Consider the following 19,315-nt stretch of genomic DNA (forward strand, 5'->3'; position numbering starts at 1 on the left):
GTCTGTCCACAAATAGGGCCAGACAGGAGGCAGAGACAAGAGGATTCTACTTGGAGACTAACTGGGCAAAAGGAAGTTAGCAAAAGAAAGAAGGAAGTAAAAGGGAAGGAGGGAGGGAGGGAGGGAGGGAGGGAGGGAGGGAGGGAGGGAGGAGGAGGTTGAGTGGGGCTGATGGAGGTAGGAAGGTTTCCATCTCAAAGTGAGCCCTGTAGAGGAAAAGGAGCTGGAAAGTGGCAGAGCTTCTGCATGTCAAGTGTCAGATCCTGAGTTCAAACCCAGTATGGCCCCCTCCCCAAAGGCAGGTCTGTGCTCCTCAGTGTGTGTGGGGACAGAACAGGGAGAGACAGACAGACCAGGAGCAGCAGGCAGGACGCGGTGCCTGCCGGTCCTTCAGGAACCTTCTGACTTGGTGAGTCACCTGCCGCTGTGGGCAGGATTTTAATCAGGGTGGAAATTGATTCATCTCCTTCCCATCTGGGCCTTGCCGGCTCAGACGATGCTTAGATTTCTCTCTGCCCGGTCCCTGGAGTTCTAACCAGGGGCAGACGGCTGAGTTTCACAGTCCTGGCCTGTACCGGCGCGAATGGCTCGTATTGCTTGGAGCGGCTGGCTGCCTTTGCTGAGCTGACGAGTAAATAAAACACCCTGAGGAATCCCCCAAACTGAAGGATCCTGTGGAGAGGAGAACACTCGGGGCCTCGGGCCTGGTCCCAGTGCTTCCTCCTCTGTAGGTGACAGGACCCCTGTGACATCGCGGTGATGGGACAGACAGGGCGTTAAGGGCATGGGTGCCAGGTGGAGCCCACCGGCAGGGCTGCCCACAGGTGTCCCACAGCGGCCCCTTCCACAGTGCTTCTGTTTTCTGCTTTGGGTGACATAGTGGTGCAGGCCCCGTGAGGTGGGGGGAGGGAGGGAGGGCGGGGGCATTCCCGGCCATTCCAGGGGTCTGGCTGGCAGAAAGTGATGCACTCTGCCCCTTGGCTTCCGCTCCTCCGTCAGCTCCCGAGGGAGGCGTGCTGTGGACACGGACGGCCGAGACCCCCACACTCATCCACGCACGCACAGACCCTGCTCTTCTAACCACTCCCCTCCCACCCCGTGGCAGGGACCCCCTCCCCGGCCCCCGGATGGGGACAGGACGGGACCACGTGGCTGGCAGAAGTCTCCAGCATCAGCTCAGCTCTGGAGGGAGGCGGAGCTGTTTACCTCTGAGAGCTCACAGCTTGGGCGCTGGACATGGAACTGGGCATGGCAAGGGCCTCATTCCAGCCACGTGGGTGCTCAGGGCCAGGCGTTAATCCTCTGCAGTCCCGGGTGGGGCAGGAGCTGAGGCTGGACAGGAAGGACTTTGTCTCCACAAGCCACGGCCTGTCCTTAGCTGGTGCTCGGGAACGGCTGACCTTCTCACAGAGAGGCCACCGACTTCCGCTCACCCCCCCCCCCGCCTTCCTGGTCACTGAGGTGCAGGGGGGAATGTGGTCTCGGGACGTTCCACCTTCATCAGCGGGCTTTTATGTTAAACCTCATTTCCACTAAAGAATTATTTGATTTCACAATTTGCCCAGCGCCTCCCTGGGCCAGAGTTTATGAAGTGGAACAATCATTTAAACGTTCCGTTCTCCAAAGCTAGGAAAGACCAGAGGGGGAGCAGCTTCCTCCATGGCTAGCTGGGGGGAGGGGGGGACCCAGCACCTGTCCACCCCGTCATCACCTGACAGTCTGGTGGCCCACTACGAGGGCACACGCCCGGTAAGATGAAAGATGTGCATGTCCTGTCGCCTTCCTGTGACAGTGTCTTCAAATCACAGCATGCAAACCACCGAGGCCAGATGTAAATCTCCAAGGTGGTACGCAAATCGTGGCCAGCCCATTGGTGGCTCCATTGCAGGTCACCGAGGGCTGGCTTTGGTGCACGGGGAAGGGGGGGCAGGGGGGAGGTGAGAAGGAGGTGGGGGAGGTGAGAAGGAGGTGGGGAAGTGTGGGTGCCTGTCCAGGGGTGGAGCGCAAGGCGGGACCGTGGCTCAGGGGCTGGGCTGCAGAAGGACCCCTGGCGTGTGTGGGGGCCACGTTCGCCTCCTGTTCAGCCACGGGGGTGCGGCAGGTGTGGCTGGGTCGTGGCCGTGCCAGGGTTTGTGGGGACAATCTCCAGGCTCCCGTGCCGTGGAGGTGCGGCTTTGTGATGAGTCACGCTAATTGGAAAACTCAGCCGGTCCCTGCGGGCATAAGCAAGGTTCTCTAAGCTCCTTCATTCATTAAAAATTTATTCTGAAATTGACATTCTGCTGCGTTCTGCTAAAGCGAATAAATAAAGCTGTATTTAATGAGCTACAATATTTACTTCAGCGTTTAATGAGCTAACTCCTATTAAAAGAGTTTGTTCTTTTAAGTGGAATGGAAATCTCCTACAAATTTATTTAGCTTTCTTGCTAAGTCACGCTTTCAACAGGTGTGCGTGTCTCACAGTCGGGGGCCTTGAACCCGCTGTCACAGCAGCTCACTCCTGTCGCCCAGCCACTCCGGAGGCTGAGATCGGAGGGTCTCACTGCAACGTCCTCACTGCTTTGGTAGCTATTGGAGCTAAACTCACTGACTGCTGCCATGATCCTCGGATGTCAGCCTCCTGAGTAGGCTTTGAACCTCAGTCCTCCAGGTCTCCGCCTGCTGAGTAGCTGGGAGGACAGGAATGAGCAATGACGCCAGGTTTTCCTCCTCCTTCTAACGGGCCACAAGTGGAGAAATGGGAAGAGAGCAACGTGCGTGCGCACAGTAGGCTCGCTGAGTGCCAGTGGACTTGGGAGGCCAGCAGTGGTCCTGCCAAGGTCAACGCCCTGGCCTGACAACCATGCCTGAGGCTCCTCCTCCCTGCGTCTCCAATCCGCCATGCATGGGCCAGCTTGTGCAGGCCTGGGGCGGGACCAGGAGGGGGCACAGTGACCACGGCAGGAAGGAAGCCAACCGGCCGAGATGCAGCAGCCGGGCACCCTCGGTTCCCTCCCAGGGCGGAGAGTGGTTCGCAGCTGTCCTGCAAAGTGGAGGGGCTCTCTGAGTTCTTAGGGGCCGGGGTCCAGCCCGGACCTTGTCCCCACACGCCGCCGGTCACGCCCACCGCTTGTCCCCGCAGTTCGACATGCAGAGGGTCACGCTGGAGGAGCTGAAGCACATCCTGTACCACGCGTTCCGGGACCACCTGACCATGAAAGACATTGAAAACATCATCATCAATGAGGAGGAGAGCCTCAACGAGAGCGCGGGGAGCTGCCAGACCGAGTTCGAAGGAGGTAGGCCCCGCTCCCCTGCCCACCCGCCACCCCCTGCCCAAGGGCTGGGGCACAGTCCCCGGATGCCCAAGGCCACCAGGCCAGGCTACCTTCCACAGCCTGAGTAACTCGCACTGCTCACAGCAGACTCTGGGGACTGTGGTTCAAGGCTAGCCTCGGCAGCCGGCCGTGCTGGCCAGTGGCTGGACACAGTGAGTACGGCTGTCACCCCACCTCGGGGAAGACCTAAACCAGAGGCTGTGCACCCGACCAGCCAGGGAGGAGACAAGACAGACCACTTGAGCTTTTCCTTTTGAAGGGTAAAAGGGCAAGTGCGTGACTCCAGGGCGGAGGCCCTGCCAGCCAGTGTGAGACTCTGAGCACAAACCTCAGGCTCACACGCAAAGAAGTTAAGCCCCTGCCGTGTTAGCTCAGAGACAGCCATTAGCTTCTCTGAACTTTCCCTGGAAGACTCACTGCAATGACTGGCAAATAGCATCCCCGCTGCTCACGAGGGTAATATTTGAGGATCACGGTTCAAAGCCAGCCTGGGTAGAAACGTCCCTGAGACTCTTATCTCCAGTTAACCACTAGAAAATGGGAAGTGGCACTGTGGCTCAAAGTGGTAGAGCGCTGGCCTTGAGCTGAAGAGCTCAGGGACAGCGCCCAGGCCTGTTGGTCTCCAGCAACATGGGTATAAGAGGGACACCCAGGGCCAGTCTGAAGTCCCACAGAGCCGAGTGAGATGGCAAGTATCGATAACCCAGCTCTCCCCCAAGTACCAGGGAGAAAACAACACTGAGCCAGGAGCTGTGTCAGCCATGAAAGCACAGCAGGTCTCAGGTTTATTGCATCGGGCACATGGTTATATACTGTGGGGGAAAGAGGCGGTGGGAACTGGGAAAGGGCCCAACAGAAAAAAAGGCCAAGGTGCTATCACAGTGTTGGGGGAAACTTTCAGATACTGGGTGGGACAGGTGCAGGAAAGCTCTCGGGCTGAGGACCTGCCCTAGGGGGTTCAGAGGAGTCACTACACAGAAATACCTCAAGAGAGGGATGCAAGGAAAGCCTGGCCAAAGCCCTTTAATGGCCACTGAGCCAGAATGGTGAACGGGCCCCCGAGATGGTAACCAGGCCCCAGAGATGGCGACCGGGCCCCAACACAGGCCCAGAGTTGAAGCCCCACGACTTACTAAATAAATAAATGGAGTAAGGAAATCTCTTCCGGCTGTGTGGACAGTCATGATGAATTCTGAAGCCTCGGGACCCCATGGTGGCGCCGGGGCTCGCTGGCTCTGACTTTGCTGAAGCCAAGCCCAGCCCGCAGGTAGACCCAGGAGGCTGGCATGGGGCGGCGCCTCTGGGTGCAGGAGCGAGTGCAGGCGGGTGTGGGCCTTTCCACCATCCCGGGTGACTAGAGTCCTCCCGGAGACACAGAACAGACCCTGAGAATAAGCACACACACCGACATACGACGCGCTGCCAGGTCAGAAGGCAAGTGACATTTAACAGTTAAATTATTACGGAGAAGCAGATGGATTAGTGGCAGGTCAGCCTTCTGCCAGCCACACCAAGTGTTGGCAGGGTTTTCTGTTGCTAAGAACAGCAAGAAAAGTTTGTAGGAGTCGGGGACGTGGGTATGACAAGCCGTGGGCTCAGGTCCCGCCGACAGCCTTGGCCAGAGACCCTCACCATTCACAGCTTGGAGGGTCAGAGGCCCCGCCTGCTCCCGCCAGGCCTGCGGGCCCGGGCCTCTGTCCACCCGCTGAGCCCCGTCCTGCCAGCACTGGGCACAGCATGTCAGCCCCGCTCGGGCCCCCTCCACCTCCTCAGGCACAGAAGTGGACGGAGCCCAGGGCAGCGTGAAGTCAGAATTTGTGCGTGGCCTCACAATCTGTGAGGCAGCCAGCATGAAGAGAAAATGACTCTCACCGTGGCAGAGGGTGAATTTCAGATTCCAAGTCAGGTCTGCTTCTCAGCGAGATTGGCTAGGAAATGAGCCAGGGCTCCGGCTCTGCTCACGGGCAGCCAGGGCCCCGGCTCTGCTCCGGCTCTGCTCATGGGCAGCGGTCGGCGTTCTTTCTGTACTTCTTTCCATCTCCTCCTGCGCTGAGGGATGTGAAGACCGGAGGGCGGCTGCCTCTCCAGGGACTGCCTCCCGGTCCTTAACCCCCTCTCTGCAGACCAGCTTCTGCACCCACCCCACCCCTGCCCACTCTCTGCCTACAGCTTCGGTCGTCCCTCGGGATGGGATGGACAGGAGGCAGAAGCAGTGCGGGGAGCCGTCCCGCAGACACGCAGGGACCTGCCTCTGCGCCCCATCTCCCCCCTGCTTCACCTTTCCCTTCTCTTCCTTCTTCCTTGGACCTGGCTTCATTTCACACTTGCTCACTCCTGGGAGAAACCAGCTGTGCACCAAGCTTTTATCTTTCCATCAGCCGAGAACCTAAGACTCTGATCAGCAAGTGCAGGGTTGTCTGAAATCACCAAGCACCCACAGGCCCAAGGGATCCAGGAGGATTAGACAGCAAGAGGAGGGGAAACAATCAAGCTTAGGAATGGGGGTAGAGCTGGGAGGGGGCAGAGCTGGAAGGGGGCAGAGCTGGAAGGGGCTGAGCTGGGAGGGGAGTGAGCTGGGAGGGGGTTGAGCTGGGGGGCAGAGCTGGGAGGGGCTGAGCTGGGAGGGGGGTGAGCTGGGAGGGGGCTGAGCTGGAAGGGGCTGAGCTGGGAGGGGAGTGAGCTGGGAGGGGGGTGAGCTGGGGGGCAGAGCTGGGAGGGGCTGAGCTGGGAGGGGGGTGAGCTGGGAGGGGGGTGAGCTGGGAGGGGACAGAGCTGGGGAGGGTGAGCTGGGAGGGGGCAGAGCTGGAAGGGGCTGAGCTGGGAGGGGGGTGAGCTGGGAGGGGACAGAGCTGAGGGGGCAGAGCTGGGAGAGGGGTGAGCTGGGAGGGGGGTGAGCTGGGGGGCAGAGCTGGGGGGGGCCTGGGTCTGTGTGGGACTCTGGTGAGGCTCTGGAGGGCCCTGCGGGCAAGGTCTGCTGACTTCCTGTCCTGAAACCTTCTGTGTCTCTGGGGACAAGGCCACCTCCCGGTGGCTGCTGGTTCAGGAGACAACTCCTCCTCGAGAAGGGGCATCTTACCGTCCCGACGGCTTGTGGACCCCTTGACCACTGTATGCACTCTCCTATTAGGTTTGATGGGACGTGCTCCCGCTCCGTGAGGAAGGTAGCTTCTCCCCCGGGGGCCCCCCGAGGCCAGCAGTGGAGCCACTACCAACAGAGTCACAGCCCATGTGCTCCCAGCGCGGACTGGCCACTGATGGGGTCACAGCCATGGGTCTGTCACCAATCATGTCACTGCGGGTCAACCCCTGACCAGTTCGCAGCTGTGGGTGCACCGCTGCTGGGGTCCTGGCTGTGCTCTCCCTCTGACGGGTTCATGGTCAGGTCCAGGCTGTGGGCAGGTCCACTGGAGTGTGGCTCTGAAGGGTTGTGGTCTCCCCAGTCCCTCTTACAGCCTCTTTGTGTCCCTCTCTTTCCTGGTCTCTGTGAGGCCAACCAGGCAAAAGCCTACCAAGACCCTCTCTCAACCAACAAGCCAGGTGTGGTGGCCCTCACCTGCCATCCCAGCTACACAGCAGGGGACACTCACGGTTGAGATGGGGGAGGTTTGTGCACTTCTTGTCTGGCTGGCTTGGAGCCATGATTCTTCTAGCCTCTGAGGCCATGCAGTGTCCCCCCTCCCCGTTCCCCGCCTGCCAGGGCGTGAGTTCTTGTCCATGGGGCTGGGGCAGTGGTGTCTGGCGGACGTGGGCTCTGGTCTCACTGTGTCTTCTCTCGTCTCTCCCCACCATGCCATCCCTGTGTCCTTGACCTCGGGGCATCCCCTCCCCCTCCCTCCCCGGGTCCCCCCACCAGTGCACTCCCAGAAGCAGAACCGGCAGACCTGTGTCCGGAAGAGCCTCATCTGCGCCTTCGCCATGGCCTTCATCATCAGCGTCATGCTCATCGCCGCCAACCAGATCCTGCGGAGTGGCATGGAGTAGATGGCAGGACCGGGCGGTGACGGAGCGGGCGACCCAGCCGTCATCCGCCCTGCCCTGGAAACCTTGCACGCCTGCACCTCTGGACACACAGGACGTACCCGGGAGGTGGCATTGCAGGATGCACTGCAGAGCCTCCGACCTCCGACCTCTGACCTCCGACCTCCGCGGGGACCCTACCCGGACCCGGGCCTCAGCCAACCCCATCTCCGGGTGTCCGCACAAGGGCTCTTCTCGCTGTCGTGGTTTTGTTTCCTAATGCAATAATGAGCCCAGAGCTCTGAGTTCTGAAGATAAAGTTACTGCTTCCTGCGGCCCCCAGTAAGGGGCGGGGAGCAGAGGGGGAGACGGGCGCCCTCTCCCAACCCATCCCCACAGCCCACAGACGCCACTGAGGCCCCGCCCAGCGACGCGGGGGGGGGGGGAGAGCCTCCAGACCTGGAGCTGGCGGGGCGCCCGCACCCGGCTTTGCGGCTTTCCCCTCCCCTAGCCCAGCCGCGGCACCAGCATCCCAGACCTGCAGCGCCTTCTTTGAGCTTCCTGCCCTTGGCCGCCATCAAGGAAAATAAGCGACAAGTGGAGCCACAGCCAGGAACGTCCCCATTGTCACACACAAGGGACAGACAGAAAGACAAAGTGGATGCCTGCAAGCAGCACCCAAGCTTGCCTCCCCTGCCGCACACAGCTTCTCAGGCAGAGGATGAAGCCTTGGGGTCCGGCCCCGGGGTCTGCAGGCGGGGACGGCACTGTCACCTGGCCGTCCATCCCCACATCTCCTCAGATTCCACAGGTGCCCGAGAAGGACGTGGGCCAGCTGAGCCCACAGACGCGGAAGGCCAGTGAATTCTTCCTGCACTGGGCAAGGCTGCAGCCCCCGGGCACTGGACCCAGCGCCCCCCTTAGCCCAAGCTGGCCAGCCACCCGCCCGCCGGCCTCCTCCCAGCACCTCTCTGCCGGCTTCGGGCTGCGCCTCTGCACCCCACGTCTCGCTTTGTGTCTGTGGAATCCCGAAGCCGCCCCCCTCCGCTCTCCTGTCCAGTGCCCTGGCACCCCATCTTTCCTGTCTGAACACAGAGGGAAGCCTCTGCGCCCCAGCCCTCCCCCACTGCCTTTGAGACCTGGAGACCCCGGGCTCCACCAGTCTTCCTCCACGTTACCTCTGCAGCCTTCCCCACGGCCACGTGGGGCCCTGGGAGCCCTCCCCCACCGAGGGGCAGCGCTGCCCGCAGCACAGCCACTAGGGTTTGAGCCATAGCAGGGAGAGGGGGCGCCGGGCTCCCCTGACCCACGACACCTACACACATCAGAGTCTGGAGGACCCAGACCAGCCAAGGAAGGTGGCGTCTCGCCCTGCCCCCCAACAGACCTGCCTGACCCCACGCACACACCTGCCCTGACCCCACGCACACACCTGCCCTGAACCCACACACACCTGCCCTGACCCCATACACACACCTGCCCTCCCTCCACACACACCTGCCCTGACCCCACACACACACCTGCCCTCCCTCCACACACACCTGCCCTCCCTCCCCACACCTGCCCTGACCCCACACACACACCTGCCCTCCCTCCCCACACACCTGCCCTGACCCCATACACACACCTGCCCTCCCTCCACACACCTGCCCTCCCTCCACACACACCTGCCCTGACCCCATACACACACCTGCCCTCCCTCCACACACACCTGCCCTGACCCCACGCACACACCTGCCCTCCCTCCCCACACACCTGCCCTGAACCCACACACACCTGCCCTCCCTCCCCACACACCTGCCCTGACCCCATACACACACCTGCCCTCCCTCCACACACACCTGCCCTGACCCCACACACACACCTGCCCTCCCTCCACACACACCTGCCCTCCCTCCCCACACCTGCCCTGACCCCACACACACACCTGCCCTCCCTCCCCACACACCTGCCCTGACCCCATACACACACCTGCCCTCCCTCCACACACCTGCCCTCCCTCCCTACACACCTGCCCTGACCCCATACACACACCTGCCCTCCCTCCACACACACCTGCCCTGACCCCATACACACACCTGCCCTCCCTCCACACACACCTGCCCTGACCCCATGCACACACCTGCCCTGACCCCACACACACCTGCCCTCCCTCCCCACACACCTGCCCTCTCTCCAAACACACACCTGCCCTCCCTCCAAACACACCTGCCCTCCCTCCCCACACACCTGCCCTCTCTCCAAACACACACCTGCCCTGACCCCACGCACACACCTGCCCTGACCCCACACACACCTGCCCTCCCTCCCCACACACTTGCCCTCCCTCCCCACACACCTGCCCTGACCCCACGCACACACCTGCCCTCTCTCCCCACGCACCTGCCCTGACCCCACGCACACACCTGCCCTCCCTCCCCACGCACCTGCCCTGACCCCACGCACACACCTGCCCTCCCTCCCCACGCACCTGCCCTGACCCCACCCACACACCTGCCCTCCCTCCCCACGCACCTGCCCTGACCCCACACATACACCTGCCCTCCCTCCCCACACAACTGCCCTCCCTCCACACACACCTGCCCTCCCTCCACACACACACCTGCCCTCCCTCCCCACACACCTGCCCTGACCCCACGCACACACCTGCCTTCCCTCCCCACACAACTGCCCTCCCTCCACACACACACCTGCCCTGACCCCACGCACACACCTGCCTTCCCTCCCCACACAACTGCCCTCCCTCCACACACACACCTGCCCTCTCTCCCCATACACCTGCACTGACCCCACACATACACCTGCCCTCCCTCCACACACACCTGCCCTCCCTCCACACACACACCTGCCCTCCCTCCACACACACACCTGCCCTCCCTCCCCATACACCTGCCCTGACCCCACACACACACCTGCCCTCCCTCCCCATACACCTGCACTGACCCCATACACACACCTGTCCTCCCTCCCCACACACCTGCCCTGACGCCACGCACACACCTGCCCTCCCTCCCCACACACCTGCCCTCCCTCCACACACACCTGCCCTCCCTCCACACACACACCTGCCCTCCCTCCCCATACACCTGCACTGACCCCACGCATACACCTGCTCTCCCTCCACACACACCTGCCCTGACCCCACGCACACACCTGCCCTCCCTCCCCACACACCTGCACTGACCCCATACACACACCTGCCCTGACCCCACACACCTGCCCTGACCCCACGCACACACCTGCCCTCCCTCCCCATACACCTGCACTGACCCCACACATACACCTGCCCTCCCTCCACACACACCTGCCCTCCCTCCACACACACACCTGCCCTCTCTCCACACACACACCTGCCCTCCCTCCCCATACACCTGCCCTGACCCCACGCACACACCTGCCCTCCCTCCACACACACCTGCACTGACCCCACGCATACACCTGCCCTCCCTCCCCACACACCTGCCCTGAACCCACACACACACACCTGCCCTCCCTCCCCACACACCTGCACTGACCCCATACACACACCTGCCCTGACCCCACACACCTGCCCTGACCCCACACACACACCTGCCCTCCCTCCACACACACCTGCCCTGACCCCACGCACACACCTGCCCTCCCTCCCCACACACCTGCCCTGAACCCACACACACACCTGCCCTCCCTCCCCATACACCTGCACTGACCCCATACACACACCTGTCCTCCCTCCCCACACACCTGCCCTGACCCCACGCACACACCTGCCCTCCCTCCACACACCTGCCCTCCTTCCACACACACCTGCCCTCCCTCCACACACCTGCCCTCCCTCCCCACACACCTGCCCTCCCTCCACACACCTGCCCTCCCTCCCCATACATCTGCCCTCCCTCCTTCCACACAGACTTCACTGATCACACACCTGCCCTCCCTCCTCCTGTGCACCTGCCCTGCCTCCCCCCCTCCCCCCGCTCAGTCACCAGCCACCTCGGTAGAGGGGACACAAATGGAGCAGGTGGACTGCTGACTGGACACGGGGCAGCAGCCCCATGGCCTCAGCCTCCCGGGCAGGGAGGGATGGCGGTATCTCCAGGACCCCCACCCCGCACCCCCAGGCAGACACCTGGCGATCCCACCAAGCTCTCCTGGCCGACGGCCTCCTGCCCAGTGGTCAGCGAGGTGAGCCAGGGCAGGGCCAGGGAAGGGGCATCTGAGCGCCGCCCGTGGACAGCCTCCACGCGGGGATGGCCCTGGCTCTCCCGGCAGCCTGGGGGCGTCGTGGGGACCTGGAGAAGGCTGGATGTCCGTGGTGTTTGCAGGGAGAGGGGATGAGAGCAAAGCCACACAATTCGTGGATGGCCCACAGTGAACCCAGCCGGTGACTCCTGGATGCAGGGGGCTTGGAGTTGGCTGCTGTGACTCACAGCCTGGCCACGGCGCGGGTGATCGGGTGATCGTAGACCCATCCAGGCACTGGGGTTTTCTATATCAGGGTGCATGGCCGAAGGTTCTCGGAGAGCCCCACAGCAGAAGTGTGGAGGAGACGAGGGTCTCCGCCCCCAAGGCCCCCACCCTCAGAGCACAAGAGCAAGGCAGGATTGTGTGTGTGTGTGTGTGCGTGTGTGTGTGTGCGTGTGTGTGTGTGTGTGTGCGTGTGTGTGGTCCTGGGGCTTGAACTCAGGGGCCTGGGTGCAGTTCCTGGGCCTTTGTGCCCGAGATCAGTGCTCTACCTGGATCCTCAGCTGCCTCCGGGCTCGGGGTGGTAACGAGATGAAGCCTGGTGGCTTCGGGACTGCGGCCTCCCATCTCTGCCTGGACGGCCGGGGGGGGGGGGGGGGCGGGCGAGAGCTGCTCTGCAACACCTGGAGCTCAGGCAATGTCCGTCCTGAAGCTGTCCTGGGACGCAGACAGAGCCCCAGCACGGAGCCGGAGGAGGAGGAGGAGGAGGAGGAAGAGGTGTGTGGGTCCCCCTAACTGCTGAGGGGCAGAGAGCGTTGCCATGGCAACCGCCTCCAGCTTGTCAGGACCACCCCAGGTCTCCTCAGCCTGGCCCTGGAGGGTCCCCCCCCCCACTGGTGGTTCCTCTGCCTTTCCTCCCCCACCCTGCCTCCCAGGCACCTGGAAGTGAAGCCCTCAGCCCCCACTCTTGCTAAGCGCCCTGTGCTTTCCCTGGAGCAGGCAGTGTGATCGCAAGCATGGCGGCCGCACGGTCCTGCAGGGCTTCCTGGGCGCTTCAGTGCAGACTGAGCAGTGTGGTCCATGCCAGCTCTCTCCAGCCCTGCCTGCCCGTGACGTGAGGGCGGTGATGCAGAGGGGTTGAGGCAGGAGGGGGGGCGCCCTGTACCCCCAGACCCGGGCAGACAAGGAGGGGGGTTGGCCCCTGGGAGCCAGCGAGTGAGCGGCCACATGGGGCCCCACGGGGTGGAGAAGGGGATGGGAGCCTGGCCACACATGGTTTGGGGGTGGGGGTGCCATGCTGAGGCCCCCCACCTCCTCTGGGAGGCCTCAGCGTGACCCTGGGTCCCCCGCTGGCTGCCTTGTCCTGCAGAGTTGGTGACTAGAGCCCAGACGTGCTTCCAGAGCTGTCCATGTCCTGGTCCTGAGACCCAAAGGATCCTGGCAGAACCTCTATCTAGGGAGGCGGGGTGGGTGCCTGGTCCCAGGCTCCAGGGCCGCTGTGAGACCCCGCGTGTGGTCCCCAGAGGGCAGCGGTCACAGCCACGGGCCTGATTCCCCAGAGGGATTTCCATCCAGATGGCCTAGGGCCGTGACACAGGCATCGGGCCCACGCTGGCTGGGGGGGGGGGGGCGGTTCCCAAGGGGTTGTCAGAGCCACCTGGTTTTGCCTGGCTCCTGCTTTGTCCTTGGTCCCCAGACCAAGCGGGAGGTCGTGGTCAGCAGGTGATGCTGTTGCTGGCAGCTCCTGCGGGAGCCAGGGCAGCCCAGAGGGGTCTTTGGGGTTTGTGAAGGAACGACTGACCCCCAAGATGACACAGATCTGAGAAACACCACGAAGGACCAGCTGCCCGTAGCGCCCACGGCCAGCGTCTCCTGGGCGTCACTTGCCGGCCTGCCCCATCCGGGGGTTCACAGCTGCAGCCCCCCGGCATTCGGGGATACTCTCGCCCGCTTCCCCTCCTCTGCGAGTGAGGGGTGACTCTCAAGTCAGCATTGCTGTCCGTGTCGGGAGTTGTCTGCAGGGTGTGGATTGCACACCCAGGCCCAGGAGGCTGAAGCAGGAGGACCCTGAGGTAGAGGCTGGGCTGGAGTAAGGAGTGATGGTGCTTCTGGACCAGATTAAAGGGGAAGAGCTGTCATCCATGTTGAGAGCCCAGGGCTGGCGTCTCCTGGGGGGCAGGACAGCCAGCTGGCTGGGAAGGGATCCCTGGCTAGGCCCCGTGGGGAGGGCGGCTTCGGAGGTGCTGTGTGCTGGCTGGGGTCCTCTCCCTTGGGTTTGGAGCCCCCGCTGCCCCCATCTGTGAATCTGGTAGAGGGCTGGGCTCCTCATGCAGGGGGCCAGGAAAGCCAGCAGGGGACGGGAACCGACCCAGAACAGGACCCCGCTCCCCCTGCCCCCGGATGGGCCAGCCATTGTCAGTCTGCTTGGTCTAGAGTTCGGGGTGGGCGTCCCAGGTGGGGGCCCCCGACGTCCTGGCTCCTCAGGACTCGGATTGGAGTCTGGTCCGCATGGTGAATCAGAAGTGGGGTCCTGGGCCCCCAACTAACAGCAGTGTGGAACCGGCTCTGTGTCCGGGAAGATCAAGGGGTTCTGCCACTCCCCAAAGACCCCAGAGGCAGCAGCCTGAGGCGGGGAGGAGCGCGCCTGCCCGCCCCGGCCTCCCTGGCCTTTTGCTTGGCTCGGTCCTCTCCCCTGGCCCCTGGAGCAGCAGCTCCCGTGGACAAGACCTCATGTGAGGTGACACGATTGTGACGATGTGACGCGTCTCTAAGCACCCCCAGCCCTGGGAGAAGCCGCTGTCACAGGCCCTCACGTGGCCTGGCTCACGAGGAGGGAGGGGCCAGCCTGCTGCCTGCCCCACGCCAGCGCCAACCTCCACGCGGGGTCTCTTCGGGTCCCCGTGTCCCAGCCCTGCTCTCTGTACAGCAGCGGTGAGGTCAGCCTGCGCCCCCTGCTCCCCAGGGAGTCTGCACAGGCCCCGCCCTGGAGCAGCTTCTGGGGTGGGTGTGGTGATCTTCTCCAACTCAATTCAGGAATAAGTGATTTCCCAGGACTAACCAAAGACAGAGCTCCTGGAGCGGCTGGGGTGGGGGATCGGCCACTGTGCCTCCTGGTGACACAGTGTTACCGAGGGCCCCCCCCCCCCCTGCCACAAGGGCTGTCTGCAGAGCACAGGAGAAAAGTCCAGGGCGGGGGATGCAGAGCGCAGTGAGGCCGGCGAGGGGAAGGGCGGGGACTCGAAGCCCCGCCTGGTGTGAACAGCCTGCAGAGGACTGGGGGGCCACACGCTGCCGCTTACCTCATCCACACCCCTCTCTCTGTGCTTGTTTTCTTTGGCTATCAGTTGGCGACTTCCGCTGCTGAGTGATGAGCGAGTGGGCAGATTCGTGAACATAAAACCTTTCTATAAAATGTAAATATTCATATAAAGGAACCGGGCATGCGAATGAAGTATATATTATTAATCTGTTCTCTTCGTGTATAAAGAAGCCAAGTGCAACCTTCACCTGGTGTGTTCTCTAACCAAACTTGTCTGTAAATATCTAATCTGTATAAAAGAGTCTAATTTGCCATTATTTATGCAATAGAAAACAATAAACGTTCTTTTGTTTTTCCTTTTGATGACAGCTTTAGTTCCTTTGCAGATGGTTGGCAGAAGGGCGGGCGGGCGGCCGTGCTGGGTCAGTGTCCCGAGGACACCAGGGATGGGGGGGTGGCGGGGGGGACAGGGGAGAGGAGGGATGGTCAGGGGACGCAGATGACCAGCTGACCATGGACCCTGCAGCAGGCAGGGGAGCAGACAGAGCTAAGAAAAGCCACAGATGCCCCAGCCAGGACGTCGTCCACCAGCCTTCAGGCATGGCATGGCTGTCCTCTAAACTTCCGGCACTTTTAAATGTCATTTGAGGCTTTGTAGAGACGGGAAAGGCAGCCCAGACCCGGGACTGAAGGAGGCTCCCAGAGGCCCTGCGTCCTGTTGTGCTGCGGGACGGTGGTGTCCTGTCTCTGCCCCCTCCACGTCTGTGCTCCCCCAGGGCCCTGGCGCCCAGCCCAGCCCGGCCCGGCCCCCGCTCCTCTCCAGGTGAAAGGCGCCAGGCTGCCCAGGCCCTAGTCAGAACGTGGCTGGGCTCCGTGTCCTACCACGGTCCACACCGCCGGTGATCACTGACTGAGTCCGGGTCCTGACTGTGCTCTGACCACGCCGCACACACAGGCAGAGCAGCCAGGACGGCCTGACCGGGGGCCCAGGCCGGGCAGTGCTCGCTGGGCCGTGCGCACGCCGGGGTGGTGACCAGGGGCTCCAGGGGCGGTGAGTGTTTGGAAGGCGTTGCACTCTGATTGTCGGAGCGGCTTCACAGACTCTGCCATGGCCACCGCGGGACCTGGGACCTCCTCCCCGGCTGCCTGCACCCTGCCTCCTTCACCCCGACACCGGGGCGGTGCTCAGAGCACTCAGCCCCCCAGCCCCAAGCCCCACAGTACCCACCTCCCCAGCACCCAGATTCCCCACAGCACTTAGCTGCACCCAGCCACCCAGGGGCTGAAGTGGCTCTGGCTCCCGGCTCCTCTCCTGCCCATCCACGGCTCAGGCGGGCAGGGCCCCAAGGGAGGACTTAGCTGTGGTCTGGGAAGGCTCACAGTGCCCGTCCAGCGCGAGCAGAACCCCTCAGCCCACTCGTGCCCAGGCCTCTGTGCCCCTGCCCGGACCCCCTGGAGGTCCGGGGGATGCAGTAGAAGAGAGACGTGCTCAGACCTCAGCTCCGCCCTGACGCCTGTAGCTCTGGCTCTGGGAGGCCATGGGGTCCAGGCCGGGCTGTGTGCACAGTCCCTGGTCCTGGACGCTTGTAAGGGACGGAGAGGGCACCGTGTGGCAGGCGAGGTCTGGAGTTCCCAGGCCTAGAAAGGAATGGGGAGGAAAAGAACAGAAAACGAGCAAAACAATAAAGCGAAATGCACCCAGGAGTGGAAGGGATGGCAGGAGCTCAAAAACCTGGCCGCCTCCGGCCCAGCCAGCGCCTTCTGGAGGCTTCCACAGAGGCCACGGCGCAAGAGCGGCCCCTGGTGGAGACCGGCAGCACCGCCCTGCGGCCTGGGGAAGGGCAGGCCTGACCGGGGCCGTCGTCCCCAGACTCGCCTGTCCTCCTCCCCTGACTCGCCTGTCCTCCTCCCCTGACTCTCCTGTCCCATCCTGCCCTGACTGTCCTGTGCTGTCCTCCATGGTCAGTCTCTGTCACCTGGGTCCTGTCCACCTGGGTCCTGACACGTGCTCTTTCTTCCACGAGGTGTCAGCAGCGCATCTGTCCCTGGACAGCGGGTGGTCCCTGGGCAGGCAGCCCACCTAGTGTCCCCTGCACAGCAGGCTGTGGCCTACGGGGTCGTGGCACGCCACGGGGGGCTCAGGAACTCCGCTTGAGGAAACACCTATACCAAAGCTCCAGTGCCGGTTCTCTGCGTCAGGCCCTGGCTGCCTGTGGGGCGTGGGCCGCCTGGCCCGGCGCTGAGGGCAGCGCTACCCAGCACTGGAGGCCAACACAGGAGGCACTGCCTTGTGAGGACGAATCTCACCCTGCCCCGTGGCTCTCGCCTGTCATCCAGGCTATTGAGGAGGCTGCGATCTGACGATGGCGGTTCAAACCCAGGAAGGCAAGGAAGTCCAGGAAACGCTTACCCCAAATTGATCACGAGAAACCTGCAAATGGAGCTGAGGCTCGCTGGTACACTGACATCGGCCTCTGCACTAGTCACTCAGAAGGGCCCACATGGGAATCTCACACAGAGACTCCAACATCAGGACCGCCAGGATAGCATACAGGATGCCAATGCCAGAACTCCAACGCCAGGACCCAACACCAGACCCCACACCAGAACCACACACCAGAACCCGACACCAGAACTCCACACCAGAACCACACACCAGAACCCCACACCAAAACTCCACACCAGAACCCCACACCAGAACCCCACACCAGAACCCAAAACCAGAACTCCACACCAGAACTCCACACCAGAACCCCACACCAGAACGCCACACCAGAACCCCAAACCAGAACTCCACACCAGAACTCCACACCAGAACTCCGCACCAGAACCCAACACCAGAACTCCACACCAGAACTCCGCACCAGAACCCAACACCAGAACTCCACACCAGAACTCCACACCAGAACCCCACACCAGAACCCCACACCAGAACCCCACACCACAACTCCACACCAGAACTCCACACCAGAACTCCACACCAGAACCCCACACCAGAACTCCACACCAGAACTTCACACCAGAACTCCACATCAGAACTCCACACCAGAACTCCACAGCAGAACTCCACACCAGAACCCCAAACCAAAACCCCACACCAGAACCCCACACCAGAACCCCACACCAGAACCCCAAACCAGAACTCCACACCAGAACTCCACACCAGAACTTCACACCAGAACTCCACACCAGAACTCCACACCAGAACTCCACACCAGAACCCCACACCAGAACCCCACACCAGAACTCCACACCAGAACTCCACACCAGAACTTCACACCAGAACTCCACACCAGAACTTCACACCAGAACTCCACATCAGAACTCCACACCAGAACCACACACCAGAACCCCAAACCAGAACTCCACATCAGAACCCCACACCAGAACTTCACACCAGAACTCCGCACCAGAACCCAACACCAGAACTCCACACCAGAACCCCACACCACAACTTCACACCAGAACTCCACACCAGAACTTCACACCAGAACCCCACACCAGAAATCCACACCAGAACGCCACACCAGAACCCCACACCACAACTCCACATCAGAACCCCACACCAGACCTCCACACCAGAACTCCACACCAGAACTCCACACCAGAACCCCAAACCAGAACTCCACACCAGAACTCCACACCAGAACTTCACACCAGAACTCCACACCAGAACTCCACACCAGAACTCCACACCAGAACCCCACACCAGAACCCCACACCAGAACTCCACACCAGAACTCCACACCAGAACTTCACACCAGAACTCCACACCAGAACTTCACACCAGAACTCCGCACCAGAACCCCACACCAGAACTCCACACCAGAACCCCACACCAGAACCCCACACCAGAACTCCACACCAGAACCCCACACCAGAACTCCACACCAGAACGCCACACCAGAACCCCACACCACAACTCCACACCAGAACCCCACACCAGAACCCAACACCAGAACTCCACACCAGAACCCCACACCAGAACTTCACACCAGAATCCCACACCAGAACTCCACACCAGAACCCCACACCAGAACCCCACACCAGAACTCAACACCAGAACTCCACACCAGAACTTCACACCAGAACTCCGCACCAGAACCCAACACCAGAACTCCACACCAGAACTCCACACCAGAACCCCACACCAGAACCCAACACCAGAACTCCACACCAGAACCCCACACCAGAACCCCACACCAGAACTCCACACCAAAACCCCACACCAGAACTCCACACCAGAACGCCACACCAGAACCCCACACCACAACTCCACACCAGAACCCCACACCAGAACCCAACACCAGAACTCCACACCAGAACCCCACACCAGAACCCCACACCAGCACTGCACACCAGAACCCCACACCAGAACTTCACACCAGAACTCCACACCAGAACCCCACACCAGAACTTCACACCAGAACTCCACACCAGAACTTCACACCAGAACCCCACACCAGACCCCCACACCAGAACCCCACAACAGAACCCCAAACGAGAACTCCACACCAGAACTCCACACCAGAACTCCACACCAGAATTCCACACCAGAACTTCACACCAGAACTCCACACCAGAACCCCACACCAGAACCCCACACCAGAACTTCACA

General features: G+C 62.1%; 1 protein-coding gene across 1 annotated transcript; it reads left to right on the forward strand.

The window, feature by feature from the left end:
• The first annotated feature begins 350 nt into the window (after positions 1–350).
• On the forward strand, positions 351–8,706 carry LOC150039861 (calcium-binding protein 8). The gene is made up of 3 exons (XM_090327553.1): positions 351–409; positions 3,122–3,278; positions 7,171–8,706. Exons 2-3 carry the CDS (start codon positions 3,128–3,130, stop codon positions 7,296–7,298), a joined length of 279 nt encoding a protein of 92 aa, XP_090183679.1. The 5' UTR covers positions 351–409; positions 3,122–3,127; the 3' UTR covers positions 7,299–8,706.
• The last annotated feature ends 10,609 nt before the right edge of the window (positions 8,707–19,315 follow it).

This window comes from Megascapheus bottae, unplaced genomic scaffold, assembly GCF_031878675.1.
Source record: "Megascapheus bottae isolate mThoBot1 unplaced genomic scaffold, mThoBot2.hap1 HAP1_SCAFFOLD_245, whole genome shotgun sequence".
NCBI lineage: Eukaryota > Metazoa > Chordata > Mammalia > Rodentia > Geomyidae > Megascapheus > Megascapheus bottae.

Excerpts from the sequence above, each read along its gene's own strand:
- LOC150039861 (XM_090327553.1), top strand. The coding sequence starts at position 3,128 with ATGCAGAGGGTCACGCTGGAGGAGCTGAAGCACATCCTGTACCACGCG. Across the intron at positions 3,279-7,170 it reads CCAGACCGAGTTCGAAGGAG|TGCACTCCCAGAAGCAGAAC; the intron begins GTAGGCCCCGCT and ends TCCCCCCACCAG.